At 32.7% G+C, this 16,246-nt stretch overlaps 2 protein-coding genes across 2 annotated transcripts; both read left to right on the top strand.

Annotated features, from left to right (window-relative positions):
• Window positions 1–7,518: 7,518 nt before the first annotated feature.
• On the top strand, window positions 7,519–11,051 carry LOC136232770 (uncharacterized). The gene is made up of 7 exons (XM_066022163.1): window positions 7,519–7,676; window positions 8,871–8,936; window positions 9,036–9,085; window positions 9,484–9,548; window positions 10,451–10,542; window positions 10,654–10,725; window positions 10,822–11,051. Exons 1-7 carry the CDS (start codon window positions 7,674–7,676, stop codon window positions 10,858–10,860), a joined length of 387 nt encoding a protein of 128 aa, XP_065878235.1. The 5' UTR covers window positions 7,519–7,673; the 3' UTR covers window positions 10,861–11,051.
• A 159-nt stretch (window positions 11,052–11,210) lies between these two features.
• Window positions 11,211–16,027, top strand: LOC136232769 (two-pore potassium channel 3-like). The gene is made up of 2 exons (XM_066022162.1): window positions 11,211–12,990; window positions 15,412–16,027. Exons 1-2 carry the CDS (start codon window positions 11,870–11,872, stop codon window positions 15,557–15,559), a joined length of 1,269 nt encoding a protein of 422 aa, XP_065878234.1. The 5' UTR covers window positions 11,211–11,869; the 3' UTR covers window positions 15,560–16,027.
• The last annotated feature ends 219 nt before the right edge of the window (window positions 16,028–16,246 follow it).

Below are 16,246 nucleotides of genomic sequence, written 5' to 3'. Positions count from 1 at the left end.
ACACCACAACATCCACCTTCATTGCAACCCAAAAGATTAACACATTATCAATAATTCATGTTGAACCCAAACCCGAAGCAACACTACACATATGGAGCATGAAGATGAACGTGAACCCGAATCAAAGAAAATGAAATTTAGAGGTAATTCAAACATTCTAATTACTGATAACATTATTCCAAGCTCTAAAATTAGCTTCAATTTGGAATTTGGGATGATTCTAACAATATTGACAATAATCCAAATTACCTCAATTCAAGCTTTGAAATTAATTTCAATTTTAAATTCCTATCATTATCAGCTTTCTCAATGAATTCATGCATGCTTGATTAATTAATTAGACTTTGTTGTTGTTGGACTCTAAAAAGTTAGAGTTCTATATTGGTGTCTAAGAACAACCAAGTTAGAATTTTTGCAGGTCTGGACAATAATCGAAATTAACTAGTAAAAAAGAAATTGGAATTGATGATGAATGAGACAGAAATTAGAAGGGAGGGATCAATAGGAAGACAGATGAATCGGAATGAGGTGGACGGAGAGACGATGTTCAACGAGAGAGAAAGACGTGAACAAAATCTATGCTTGGACTTATGTCTGTGGAAGGAAGTTAATAATCACGATAAAAAATCGCCAACCGTAAGAGGAAGAAGTATGTTTATCGATCGGAAGAAAAAGTTGAAAGAGAAAAATACTGATACTGAACGAAGGAGGAAGCACGTTAACAGAATTGGATTAAAGTTAATTAACATCAATACTTCAGATTAGATTTAATTGCTGATTAGGATAAAATTGCCGCATGTAATAAAATCAATGGAGGACAGGGAAGGTGACATATAAACTGGGACAGTAGATTTTTTCTCCCCATATGTAGGAATCTATGATTCCTTTCTTTAACCACCTCAATTAAATTTCATTGTCATTGATTTATAAATTAAATTAAAAAAAATTAAACCCACTGTTTGTTAAAGGATAACCGTCAAACCACGATTTTTGCTTTTTAAAATACCTGCACTGTTTTTTTTTTTATTAATGATAAGGAACAGTTCATTTTCACAAAATAAATTGATATATGATTTTTTTACGTGATGATTTTATATGGAAACATAGAAAGTGTTGTTTTTAATTCTATACATCATAATATTTTATATTATTACTTTTTTTTGGTAGGAATATTTTATATTATTACTAATATATTTTACAGATAGTTTTTGAAATTATTATTTGTTTTAATTATTATTATTGTTTTTAAATATATCTAATAAGTTTGGTATATATTGATTCCGACTTTCTAAAACTAACTCTTAGGGGGTGTTTGGTTGAAGGTAATGAATGTATGGAATGGGAATGAGAATGGTTTTTCCCCTTTGTTAATGTTTGGTTAGTTAAAATTTAAATAGGAATGTGATTCATTTGCCCCAGAATGTGATTCCTCCCTCATATTTCATCAATCAACTTTTCATCCCCCCTCTTATCACTAAACCCACTATTTCTCCCTCACATCACTAAACCCATGATCTATTTTCTTTTTTCCATTAATTTTTTTCCTCACGCCAATTAATATATGGCTACAGATATTAATTTTTTTCCAATTAAATATACCTTCATACTAATAATATAATACATAAGTTTTATCAAAAACCTTATCAAAAAAAAAAGTTTTATGAAAAACAAAAAAAAAATATAACACATAAGTAGTTCTTTAATTTGTTTTTAATCAAAATTTCATTTTAAATCCTTCTCTCTCTATATATACTATATATGAAATTTGATGTTGGCTTTATTCGATTTTTTAAAATTAATTGAAGTTATAATAATAATAATAATTTAATAGATTATTTTTGATAAATATTATATTCCGATTCCGATGATTAGAGAACCAAACAGGTTCAAAGGGAATTAGATTCCGATTCCAGATTGAACCAAACAGAATAAATGAATAGTCATTCCGATTCTGATTCCGTCTTATTCCGATTCCGTTTCCGATTCCAAAGTTCCAACCAAACGCCTCCTTAAAATATTATGATGGATAGAATTAATTGTACACATTAACAAAAGTAATTAATTACTCTCATTTCCATTTCCAATTCTCAAATTTAAACCAAACATTTTTTAAAGTAATCGAATTCCGATTCCAGATTAAACCAAACAAAATAAATAAATAGTCATTCCGATTCCGAAATTTAAACCAAACGCCTACATAATAGTAAGGGATAAGTACAAAAAAAAAAGCATGTGGTTTACCTATTTTGCAAAGGCGAACCTGTGGGTTTTTTTACAAACAGAGGTATGTGTTAAACGTCGTTAGCAAACAGATGCCAAATTGACTAACGGTGTTAAAATTCAAAGAGAAAAGAGTTAATTTGGTCCTTATATTTATTTATTTCATAAATTAACCTCCCCTAATTATCTAATTATCACAAATAACTCTTCCTCCTCATTTCTTCTTCTTCTTCTTCCTCCTTTCTTCTCCTTTCTTCTTCCTCCTCTTTTCTCCTCTCTTCTTTTTTTTAAAAAAAATAAATTCTGAAATTCCCAAACGTTCACGTCTGGAAATTCCAGACGTGAACGTTTGGGAATTTCAAAATTTTTTTAAAAAAAAAAGAAGAAGAAGAAGAAATGAGGAGGAGGGGCTTCAATCGATTGATTTTAGAGGGAGAAATTAACAGAGCGGAGAGAGAGAAGAGAGAGAAAGAAGAAGGAAAATAAAAAATAAAAAAGAGATGGAGAAGATGATATTTTTTATTTTTATTTTTGATTTTGGGGTTTATTTGTGATAATTAGATAATTAGGGGGGTTAATTTATGAAATAAATAAATATAAGGACCAAATTAACTTTTTTCTCTTTGAATTTTAACACCGTTAGTCAATTTGGCCTCTGTTTGTTAACGGCGTTTCATACATACCTCTGTTTGTAAAAAAAAAAACCAAAGGTTCGCGTTTGTAAAATAGGTAAACCACAACCATTTTTTTTATACTTATCCCTAATAGTAAACTACTGTATAAGTCCATGGTCTATTATTATATAAATCAATCTTATAAACTAATACTTAACCTAAGATGATGGACTATAAATTTAAACTATTATATAATTAATCATTATTTCGGTCAGTTCGGTTAATTCGATTATTTTATCATAAAAACTGAACCAACCGATATATTTAAATATTTAAGACCGAAACCGAACTTAATAGATTGAAAAGCCGAACCTAAAAACCAAAATTCATCGATTCGGGCGGTTATTTCAACCCGGTTCGGTTTTGTAACCCCTAATTGCTAATTTAAAAAAAAATCAATTCACTTATTTATAAGTTAAATATTTAACTTACATTTTTAATCGAATATTATCAACTAATTATTTTTAATTGAATATTAATTCTATACTTATTTAATTATTTATCAAACACTTATATTATTTAACTCTTTTAACATTTATAATATTCAATATTTTATTTTTATTTTTATCAAACAACCAAGAAAATCAAAATAAGTTTAAATTTACTTAAATTGGTAAGTCAGTATACGTCTGATGCACCACGCCATCCACTTTCGTATACAATTAAAGGCATATTTGGTTCAACTATTAGCTATTTACCGTTGCAGTAAGATGTTTACAGTTACTTAAATTGGTAAGTCAGTATACGTCTGATGCACCACGCCATCCACTTTCGTATACGATTAAAGGCATATTTGGTTCAACTATTAGCTATTTACCGTTGCAGTAAGATGTTTACTGTTGCTGTTAGCTGTTTGCTAATAGTTATTTAATTATTAGTGTTTGGTAAAATTATATTAAACTGTTGTTATTAGTATTTAAAACGTCTAATATAAACATGATTTAAATTAATCAACAAATAAATTATAAAATAAAAAATAAAAAATGCAGTGCACAAATTAATAAAAATAATCTAAATAATAAAAAAATAGAAAAAATATTGAACGCATTATGTTATAGAAATAGAAATAGTGTTAAAGAAGAAACGGTATAATTGACATATTCAATAATATTCTATAAAATCAAATGAGCATAATTCGAATTGTGCAACTCTAGTTTCAAAAGTGTGAGGTTGTGAGTTTGAACTCATCTTCCTATAAAAAAAATAATAAATAATAATATTGTATAAGTAATAAGTAATGTTGAGACTTTGTGCCATGCTCTTAGAGATTGCTCTAATAGTAAAGAGGTTTGGAGGAAAACTCTCCCACACCATATTTTCTCTTCCTTCATGGCACATTCTGAGGTCGACTGGTTCTCTGATGGTGTTAGAGGAAAGTTGCTTCCATACATGGAGCATGGTGACATTTTCTTTGCTATTATCTGTCACCAAGTTTGGAAATGGAGAAACGATGAGATTTTTGGAGATAAAACTGTTTTTATGACAATCTTAGCTGATTTCTTCTCGAAATTTTTTTTCTCTATTATTGATAGTTTCAAAGGAGAGTCCCTTGCCAGAGCCTCTCAGTGTTGTGATGTCCATCTCGTGGGATGGAGCAGGCCAAGAGAGGGGGTTGTGAAGCTGAATACTGATGGTTCCTGCCTCAGTAACGGTAAGATTGCGGCTGGAGGTGTGCTTAGAGATGCAGGGGGCGCCTGGCTTTCTGGGTTCTCCCAGAATTTAGGGTTGGGTTCTTCCTTTTCTGCGGAGCTCTGGGCTATTCTTACTGGAATCAATCTTGCTAAAAGGCTGGGTGTTAAGAGGCTCTCTGTGGAGTCTGATAATTTGGAAGCAATCAAAATGATTTCTGAGAATCATTCTATGGGTCTTAACAGTCGCAACCTCATCAAAGCTATTAAAAGACTTTGCTCCTCCTTTGAGTTCGTAGAGTTCAGACACATTTTTAGAGAGCAGAATCGTGTTGCTGATCGCTTGGCGGCGGCGGGCCATGAAGGGACGTTAGGCGTTACTACCCTTCCTGTTTCCCCTAGTTTCATCTCTCCTCTTCTCTTAGAAGATAGAATTGGGGTTAGCTTCCCCAGGCTAATTCCTGGGTAGTTTGTTGTTGTTCGTTTTTCTTTTCCTTTTCTACAAAAAAAAAAAAAAAATAAGTAGAACATAAAATAATCAAATTGTTTCAAATAATTTAATATTTAAATAATTTTTTTCCTGTTTTAGTAAAATATTCACAATATTTTAATTTTTGAAACAAATTTTTCATATCAATATCACAATTTTTTTTTATAATGTTACATGACCAATAGTAAAATCTCCCTGAGGATATTTATGATTCGTTTGTTTTACCTGGTGTTCGATGTTTCTTGTTACGGTTTGCTGTTTCAAAATACTGCTTCTCCAAAAAGCAGAGATTCTCTTCTTTTATAAAAAACCACTTTTCGGCTACAAAAGGCAAATAAGATGTGTCTAACGAAACACCTAAAACTCTAATTTTCAAAGTGAAAAGGCAAACATGAGGTCGAAAAGTAGCAACCAAACATCCTCTTAACCTATTAGCAACAATTAACAAATACACGAGTGTAATCCATAAAAAGCCTTCCCATCTTCCATTTCTTTATAGCTTAAGATTATCAATTTTTTTTGCTTCAAAAAAAAAAAAAGATTATCAATTTTTTTTTATAAATTATCTAGCCAATTGAAAATGCGAAACCCGAAACTCGTACTTTAAGAATAGGAATAACAACGAATAGGGTACCTTTGGATAGTACTAATTTCAAATCTTTATCTTTTTTTTTTCATTATTATGCTTTTTTCATTAGCCTAACATTTATACTTCATAACTCCAATACTCATCCCATTGAAATAGCGAGTATCTACAAGCATCCTTACCTATTATGAATCAATATATAAAATAAAAAATATACAAATATTAATAAATAATTCATTTACAAATTTAACGAATATTCCAAATTAAAAATTCTACATCAACCTTAATAAATAAAAATAAGGGTAAATTACACCAATAGTACCTGAACTTTACCTATTTCACACTTTGATACCTAGATTACATTTTGTCCTAAAAATATATCCAAAGTAACGATGACCGGATAATTTGTAAATTTTACCGGTAAATGACCGGTCAATGCAAGTTTGTTTAAGTCAATTACATCAATGGTACCTGAACTTTTCCTAATTCTCACTTTGGTACCTAGATTTTTTTTGTCCTAAAAATATAACTCAAGTGAAGGTGATCGGATAATTTAGTACATCTGATCGGTTAGTGACCAATAAACGAGAGTTTGACTATTTTGAATTAACAATTAGAACCTACAATACACTCAATTAACATAAAATTATAATACTACCCTTTAATATACACGTAGGGCTAAAGGGTAGTATTGTATATGTTAATTGAGTGTATGATGGGTCTAAATTTCTAATTTAAAATGGTCTATAATTTTATAAGTAATTATAAGTTTAATAATATTTAAAATGTTTAAATATATATGTGAAAAGGCTATAAAATATATATTTTTAAGAATTTTGATAGGGAATTCCAATAAAAACATGGTAGGGTGGAGATGTGGTTCTTTGTAAGGTGGGAGAGAGGTCTTCGTCAATGCCCCATCCCTATATTTGGGGATTTTTTTTTTTTTTTTTTTTTTCTTTTTTGCATTTTCATCCCATGGGAAAAGTTACTGGGTCTGGGAGTTTTTGTCCTTGTTCGGACGAATCCTTTACAACGACAAGGAATCTATATCCAGTTGCAATTCTAAATATAGTGTAGGTTTAATTGTGTTTGAATAAGGTAGTTAAGTGTTAAGTACGCTCCCAAAGCCAACCTAATCTGTAAATAAATCTAGTTTTGGTTTCATTTTATATTTTATATGTATGTTTTTATTTATATTTTGTATCTAATGCCAATAAATAACATATTAACTGCACCTAATTTTAATTGAGACGTAATCTTAAAAAGATTTGAATTATATTCTGATACATAGTTAAAACCTTGCAATCTCAATTCTATCATATTGTAACAAGATTTGATAATAGAACTAATTTTTGGTTTTCATGTTTCTTTCAATTTTTCTAAAAAATAAAGGAATCTTTAACCGTAAGATATCCTAATTGCAGTCCTTCGTCAAGATAATGATGATGGAAAACTATTACTTTTAGGCGATTTTAGAAGTTAGCATCATTTTATTCTTTGATGGTATTTTCGGAACCCTTAACATCTAAATTGATTTTCATATTAATTTTCATGTCAGATAATTTTTTTTTTGAGATTAATTAGATAAAAAAATTTGAGTAGAGATTAATTGAATGAAAAAGTTCGCATTAAAATAAATTGGAGGAGCAAATTCGTGTTGAAATTAACCGAACAAATAAATTCGTGTTGATAACATGTTATAAAATAAGAATATAATAGAATAATTTTTAAAAATATGGAGATAAGCTAAATGTATTCATTGTATATTCACATAAGATGAGTTTAAAACTTACATCCATAACTTAAAAATCAATTTATTCACAACAAAAAATATAATTTTAAGCTTTTACAAAATAAAAAGAAATGGTTATGTGAAAAAAGAAATGATTAAAAAAAAGAAGAAAGAATTTTAGAACTGGGGCCACCACAGGCAAACAAAATTCGCGTTTAGGAAACGCTAATACTTATAATCAAACACTCTCCGGTGAAGAAGACATTCGATCTTTGGAGCAGCAACCCACTCATACCATACATTGAAGAACCAGACTTCTAATTCTCCATTTATCGATCCAATGGTACGAGATTTTTATTTTTCTATCTTTTTGGTTTCTTTCATTTGTTATTTTTCCTCGAATTAGGGTTTTATTATGGTTGTATTGTGGCTATATCGAGCTTTTCTCTTTACTGGATTTGTTTCTGAGACTGTAATTAAGTTAATTGCTTCTTTCTATGTGTCAGTTACTCCATATATGGTTTTTCGGTGACGGGTTTTAGTTTTGCATGATTGCACATGGATGCTAAATTTGTACGGCTGTGTTAGCATCGCGTTTCTATTTTTTTGAACTAGTGAAACTAGTGGAATTTATTGATTTATGAATTGAGGCATGCGAGAAATAGCTGTCTAAACTTAGAACATGGATTTTTTAGAGATATTTCCGCAATTACTGTTAGGTGTCTGTGTTAGACTTAGTGTGAAGCTGATGTTGTTGCGAGTCAGCTCAATGAATCAGATTGAATACAAGAAACATTCTCTTGTTAGTTCTCGCATTCTTAGTATTGCTGGAGCTATACAAGCTATTTTCTCAAGTTGACAATCGTGTTATTAAATTTGAAAAAGTATACGAAAAAGTAGTAATAAAATGACTCCAACTGAGGAATATACTTACCATTAAGTTGTGGCAATGATAAATGAGGCTATGAATATGTTGTCTCCCTTTGGCAAAAGAAGTGCTGTTTATAATAGTATTATAATATTATTGCTTTGCCGACTTTGACAAGAAAGGATATTAATGTTGTCCAAAATCAGATGTTGATTCCCTCCCTCCAAATGCAATTAAAAAAAAAGGCCCAATTTCAAGTGTAACGCTCTTCCTTTTGATTGGGTTCCACAATGAAACTCTTATGTGTGTGGGTGTGTGTTGTTGTCCAAAATCAGATGTTGATTCCCTCCCTCCAAATGCAATTAACAAAAAAAAAAAGCCCAATTTCAAGTGTAACACTCTGCCTTTTGATTGGGTTCCACAATGAAACTCCTGTGTGTGGGTGTGTGTTCTTGTGCATATATAAGTTCATAGCATAGGGCATGGAAATACAGAGGCTGATATAGTGACTATAAATTGGGACATCATACTTAGGACCTGAAGTACAGAACTGGAGTAGCTTTTATTATCAGTATGCTGTGTCGTTCATTTATTTTAATTAGATATGATTCATTTTTGGTGAAGCAATTTGGGGCTTCTAAACTTTTTTGCTCTCATGCTTAAATTTAGGCTGATCCAGAGTTAGAAGCAATTCGCCAAAGAAGAATGCAGGAGCTCATGGGTCAACGTGGCATGGTAATTATGATATGTTCTTGTTCTGATTTTGAATTGTTTGGCATTACTGGCTGTCATTATGTTGTAGTTGTGTATTACTCAAAATTTATGAATGAACAGGGAAGTCAGCAAAATCCTGAACAACAAAACGCTAAGGAGGAGGCGAAGAGGTTGGTTTGTGAATTTCTTTATCTGTTATCTTATCTATCTTTTGATAGTTATTGGCCTGTTTGGTAACTTAATTCCGTTTGTAATCATTTTTGAATGTGAAAGTGCACTATTTACTTTCTTATTTTGCCTCTTGCATATTGTTTACTAAACAAAATTTTCATTTTTTTGCTTAGTACTAAACTAAGCATCATATTGTTTACGTAAGACCAAGCTTTTTTTCAGCTCCTTTTTTGTTTTTATTATTTTGAAATAACTTTTTTCCACAAATAGATAGCATAATTTTTCTGTTATTGTTATTATGGAAAAAAAAAGCAAGTGAAGTGACCAATCAAATGTCACTTTGCGAGGGTACTTATGATTGAAAATTTGAAATTTTCTGTGTGGTTATTTAATATAGGGAGGCTGAGGAGAGAAGGCAAATGATGCTTAGTCAGATTTTGTCTCCTGAGGCACGAGAAAGGCGTAAGTTCAAAATTATGATGATTTATTTTATTTGCTCATATATTGTGTCTTTCAGTGACTTGTTAGTTTTTACTAGTGTCATTTTTCTAATGGTCTGCATAATAACTACAGCCAACTTGATATATTGTTTGGATACTTGGATTTATGGCAAACGTACATTCAACTGTTATTGGATGTGATGTTATTTGTGAAGCCAATTATATTGTATCGTGTGTCATAACATTATTTGTTCTATTGAAGTAAGTCTATACGTTTATGACCTTCTCATCAAGTTGATGAATGGAAGTTTAATGCTTTGAGCTTGAGAAATACACTACTCTTTATGAACATCACAGAGAAATATTTGGAGTACCTTCCTCCCCCTGCAGGTTCTTTTGGGCATCTATTGTTTGTTTTATGACTGGTAGTTATCGTTCTTGCATATATTTGTATTCTCATGCTTGGATAGGCATGCTTTTCTCCTTTTAAGTTTTACCTTTTACTTGTGGTGATGAATTTGGAGACTATCTTTCTTAAATCAAGTGTGCTGCAAGGGCTCCTTTGAAATTTAGATTCATGGAGTGGCTTTAGATGCTGGATTTGGGTAGACTAATTTTAGATTAATAATTTTGAGAGTAGTTGAGAGGTTAAATGCACATCTTTCACTCCTTTTGGGAAATAAACTAATGTATATCTTTGAGTTGGCCATGATTGCTAATCATAAAATGTGAATGCTTTGACAATATCAGGTCATATTATTGCTTGGTATAAATTGTTAAGAGCAATGATTTCTAATCACCCAATAATATTCTTGTCATTCAGTTGTAGAGACAAAACAATTTGTTGGGCATAAAAGAATATCTCTGTTTTGATTTTACCTTTCCCTTTTGTCCTGTAAATTAATTTTTTCCGTCTTCTTACAGTCTCCCGAATTGCATTGGTTAAACCTGAAAAGGCAAGAAGTGTTGAAGATGTTGTACTCAGAGCTGCTCAAATGGGTCAAATAGTTGAGAAGGTATATAAAATGGAAAGCTCTTTATATTTGGCGCCCTTCGTTTTGTTATGCATTAAATGTGGCGATGTGAGCATATATTGATAACTATTTTACTTGTCGAATATTTTGTAGGTGTCTGAAGAGAAGCTCATTTCATTACTTGAGCAGATTAATACCCAAACCACTAAACAGACAAAAGTGACAGTAAGTTATTTTTTTAGAAAATTGTCCTTGGTGTGCTTCTTCTGTTCCACATGATTCAGACTATGATCATTTACATATTTCTGTCTCATTCTGCAGATTCAGAGGCGGCGAAGTGTTCTAGACGATGATGATTAGCTCATGTGTAACTAGTGGTCCGGCTATGCCAAGGATGCAGCATTGCAGTGCCCTTTTTTGTTACTTGTTATATCTACAGACGAATACTGAGGGTTCTGATATGCTCCAATAGCTTCGTGTGACTTTGTAATCTCATGTTTGTTTGTTGAAATCAAATATTACATGGAATATGTTGTTGTTCGGCTTGATTACTGAATTCTGACTTGACTGAAAACTTAGCATTTGAAACTAAACAATCAACTAAAATAAAACACTTGGTCAATATGATAATTCAGAATTATGGACCTGTTAGAAGTAAAACAAAATTGGCCCGCCTTAAAGTACAACAAAATTGGCCCGACTTAAAGTACAACAAAATTGGACTTGGTTAGATAGGCTCATAAAAGGTCAACATTTATACAATAACTATTTATAAATTATAGTTCTTGAAATCTAGAACTTTTTTCTTTTCCGTTCTCTTGAAGGATTGATCGGTGATGTCAGCATTTTTATATCGATAAAAGAAACCGAGACTCGTCATGTTCTAGATTTGGTAACACAATTTCCCAATGAAAACGGTGCCCCAATTACGATGAAGGTTTGTTTCAATTTATTCAAGCGCGTGAATGAGGCCGCATGTCCCTCCAATGGAATTGGGAATTGCAGAACATAAATACGTCAAAGTGAGTCTGAAATCTAAAAAAGCTCCACTTTCTTTCTCATAAATTAGTTAGTTATTTTCCAACCTCCCAATAGTACTCATTCCCGTTTACTTGGTTCTTGCGGTTGTTTTCCATCAAGAAGACCGGATCAAACTCACCCTCTCTCTCTCTCTCTCCCAAAATACTTCCTTTTCTTTCTCTTTCTATATGCAATGATGCATGTACTTTTGTATCTCTGTAATTGTTGAACCCCCATCCAATCATTCAGAGTTTCATTCAATTTCCAAATACCTTTGTTCTCCAAAAAGTTTCTAAATCCTATAAAGTTGAGACCTTTTTGATTTGCCACCGATTTGGAATATACCCACATGGACAAAGAACCGCTGCTGTCATATAAGAAAACACCGCCGCAACTGCAACCGCTACTCTGCCCTCTCCCTGAGGATGATACAATCTCTTTGCCTATCCCTTTCACCCCATCTGAACTAAAAGAACGTATCATTTTTGGCGTTTCACCTTCTAACGAGTCTTCTCCACTTTTCGAGGCCTTAACACTCTCTCTCAACTCTCCCAGAGCCTCAGGTTCTAATCAAGATTTCAATGCAATTATTCAAGAACCCTCACCAGGATTGGGGAAGCAACAATCTTGGCTATTTGACCACAATTATTCATGGAAGAACACCAATCTCCACAGGTCCAAAACGGCTCCAGCTATGGCTGTTATCAATGACAGTAGAACTTCAACCGTACCCAAGCCTAAATTCGGTTCCCAATCAATAGTTTTCCAATCTGTTCTTCTATTGGTACTTTATTTGTCATTTGGTGTGGTGATTTATTGGTTTAATCGTGATGATTTTGTTGCAAGAGAAACACATCCTGTTGTCGATGCCTTGTATTTTTGTATTGTAACAATGTGCACAATTGGATATGGTGATATAACCCCAAATAGCACAGCTACGAAATTGTTTTCTATATTGTTTGTGTTGGTTGGATTTGGATTTATTGATATTTTGCTTTCCGGGATGGTTTGTTATGTGCTTGATTTACAAGAAAATTATTTGTTGAGGAATGTTAAGAGAGGGAACGATGTAGAGGCTGCTGGTTCTGTTATAATTGATGTGAAGAAAGGGAGAATGAGGATTAGGATGAAAGTAGCATTGGCATTAGGTGTAGTGGTTCTATGTATTGGAATTGGTGTTGGTGTTATGCATTTTGTGGAGAAGCTTGGATGGGTCGATGCATTTTATTTGTCTGTTATGTCAGTTACAACTGTTGGTTATGGTGATAGAGCATTCAATTCGTTGCAAGGTCGGATTTTTGCCTCCATTTGGTTGCTTGTGTCGACTCTTGCTGTGGCACGAGCTTTTCTGTATTTGGCTGAGGCAAGAGTGGATAAGAGGCACAGGAAGATGGCAAAATGGGTGCTTGGCCAAACCATGACTGTGTCCGAGTTTCTTGCTGCAGACATCGACCAAAATGGCTTTGTAAGGTATGCTTTGTTCTATAATAATTCTACACATCTCCTTCCACAGAATATGTTTATTACTTGCACCTGAAATTGTAACCTTGTGAGGTGCTTCTAATTTTAATCTACTCTGCATTTGTAAAGTGCATTGTCCCTCTTTTGACGTTTTAGTATGGCCTTGTACAGTAAGGAATTGAGTATTGTGATACAGGTTAAACTTGATACTTCTGGAAATTCACATGCACACTATATATAGTGCTACAAGTGAAAGACTATATGTTTCGGTTTGTATGAGAGCTTAATGCCTAATTTAGGTTCAGTAATTAGGATATCATATTATATGGTTTTCATGATGATAATGTTCTTCTTTTGACATGAAATGTTTGCCTCAAATGTTGATGCATGACATAAAACAAAATTCAGCAACTCCAGAGCTATTTCCTGAATGCTTTACTCAGTTTAAGCTTTCTGTAAATTGTGATTATTGGTCTTTGTTGATGATATACATTAGTGCTCATTAACTTCTTATGAATACTGGTGGAATATTGCATTCGAACAAAGGGTCTAGTAAAGTTGTGGTTCCTTGCTGATGTAGGATTGCCTATATGACACTATGTTATAGTTACCACACTAATGCATTTCAACTTGGGAAATGTTGTGCGCCAGAAAAACACGGATATGGTTTTGTAGGATGGATTTTGGATCAGTGCTTTTGTGTTCTTTCCTTCATGGAGTTGTCACAAAATACGTGAGGTCCTTCTTTTCTTGCAAGTTATGTTTAGTAGTAGATAGATATCTGATGCAGCAGTATAGAACAATGCTCAACTGTTTAATTGATATTGTCCAATTTTAGGTTTTTATTCCATTAACTACCTCAGGTTTTATTTCTACGACAGGAAATGTGCACGTGCTTTGTTACAGTTAGATTTGCTTGCTTTGTTAGGCTTCATTAAGTTAGTTACTGTCATGGAACCATTTTAACCAAAAGCTCGAGCTTTTGGTTCAAACGGTTTCATGACATGGTATTAGAGCCGGTATGACCAAGTGGTCCAGGGTTCTCCATTTGTTGATTAAATTGCAGGACATGGTAATATGGGCTTGTGTTGTCACGCTTCAAGTCCAAGTGAGCTTTCGCGTGTGGGGGTGTGTCAGATATTAATATGGAGTGGACCTTCAACTATCAGCTTGAGCTTTTAGTTCAAACGGTTCCTTGACATGAGGTTCAAACGGTTTCATGACAGTTACAATTGAATCTCTAGATGCAGTTTATAAAAAATCTGTAAGATATATGAATTTAGGAACCTTCTATTTCTTTCAGTCTAGTTACTTGATGCAGTGTTCAGTTAGTAATTGTAGGATTTAGGGTTTCATGTTTTAGTCTAATCTCGCAGGAGTATTCTTTTGACGGAGGGAGAGTGTGGTTTTATGTAAGACATAAGTGGCTGTTGTGGAGTCAGTATTTAAAAGTGCAGGAATTTTCACATGCACCTTAATGAGCAAGTGAATTTGCTCATTCACCGTTAGATCTAGGCTTATTAAATCTAAGCCTCAGGATGTTTTGAATCTCCACAGTAGGATTTTAATAAGCCTAGATCTAATGGTGAATGAGCAAATTCTACATGCTCATTAAGTTGCATGTGATCAAAGACTGATTTAAAGTGATATCATGCTTGATTTAGCCTGTGCCAATTAGGATGATAATTTCTGACACGATAACACGTTTTAGAGAGATAATCTGATTGACACTATTATGATTTTTAGTGTCTTTATATCATATATAATCGTGCATAACACGATTATGACAACTCAACCCGAAGTGCCATCTTTAGTGCTAATAACAAGTTTACTGTCCATTCTTATTACTCCGATCTTGTTCCATTTTCCTGCTGCATCTTGCTAGGATTCTTTTCTTAGGAACCTTTGGACCTCTGTTATTTAGCATTCATACACACCATATCATGTATTCATCACATGCCTTCTTTTTCTTTTCAAAGCAAGTTTCTTTCTTTACCGAAGTGGGGTTTTATTAAGAGATACAAAAATTAGATTAGACCTTTGTAAGGTGAAGGTGTTGTGTTCTTGGAGCCATATTGTCAGCATCATTCATCTTTGTCTTTTTCCATAAACGCTAGCTAAATACGTAGAGTAGTTGAACTTGCAATATTAGTGATTTAAGTACCCACAAAGCTACCTTGATATATCTCTGAATTGTTAGTAATGTGTGAAAACATGCATACAGAAGATCTCAGGAAGCATGTAAATAAGAAGATTGTTTTGTAGTAAATCATATTTGATGCAAAAACGGCTGAAATGTTTTTGCTGAATTTTTTTTCGTAGTTTAGTTCCGTACTATCCTTTATCTGATACAAACATTCATTTACATTTTCTGAATATTAAACTGAAGCTTGGCAGAGGAGTAACAGTTTCTTTGTTGACTACTTGCAGTAAATCAGAATATGTGATATACAAACTGAAGGAGATGGGAAAGGTTTCAGAGAAAGACATTGTCCAGATATCACAGAAATTTGATAGGATAGACACCGGAAACTGTGGAAAGATAACTCTTGCTGATCTTATGGACAGGCGGAATTGATAGCACAAAGTATGCTTGTAATAACCTTCACCTGTACTACTAGAACATGAGGGATTCTATCGGATAGAATGACGGATTAAGGGCTCGTTAGAATGATGAGTCTTCTTATGATCGATCAAACCAAAGAGAAGAAGTTCCAAGCTCTTGGGAACAGTTGAACCATGGTCTATTTCCGTCGAAGAAGTGAAGTCGTTTTGGCTACTACAGAGAGAACATCAATGTGAAAAAGGTTAGTGATGCCATGCTACTGCTTCAGGAGAAATGCTGAAAAGAAAGGGTAGGGGTTTGGAAGCTGCCTGCCTGCCTGTAAATTGGTTGGAATAGTTGTTCTGAAAGGCCTTTTAATCAAAAGTGTATATACAAAAGGTTTTGTTCTTGCTATGCTTTCAATGCCATTATTCTTTCATATGAATTTTTTTATATTCAACTCCCCATGGGCTTTAAAAAAATATATGTATTCAAACTTCACTTGAGAAAAAAAAAAAAAAAAAAAATTCAAGCAGCCTATTAAAATCTAATACAAAATCTCACTTAATTTTATCTTTGCTAATATATAGGTTTTCCTGTGAAAGTAAATAGTTTCAAAATAAAAGTTGACAATATTAAAAAAAAAGAAAAGGTTTATTGATTTTCAAGTCAAAATTTCCATGAGTTTTTTTCTTCTAAAAGGTCATTTTTCCTCTTTAC

Source organism: Euphorbia lathyris, chromosome 6 (genome assembly GCF_963576675.1).
Source record: "Euphorbia lathyris chromosome 6, ddEupLath1.1, whole genome shotgun sequence".
Taxonomy (NCBI): Eukaryota; Viridiplantae; Streptophyta; class Magnoliopsida; order Malpighiales; family Euphorbiaceae; genus Euphorbia; species Euphorbia lathyris.
Note: the sequence above shows the minus strand (reverse complement) of the source record. Positions and strands in the feature narration are given on the sequence as shown.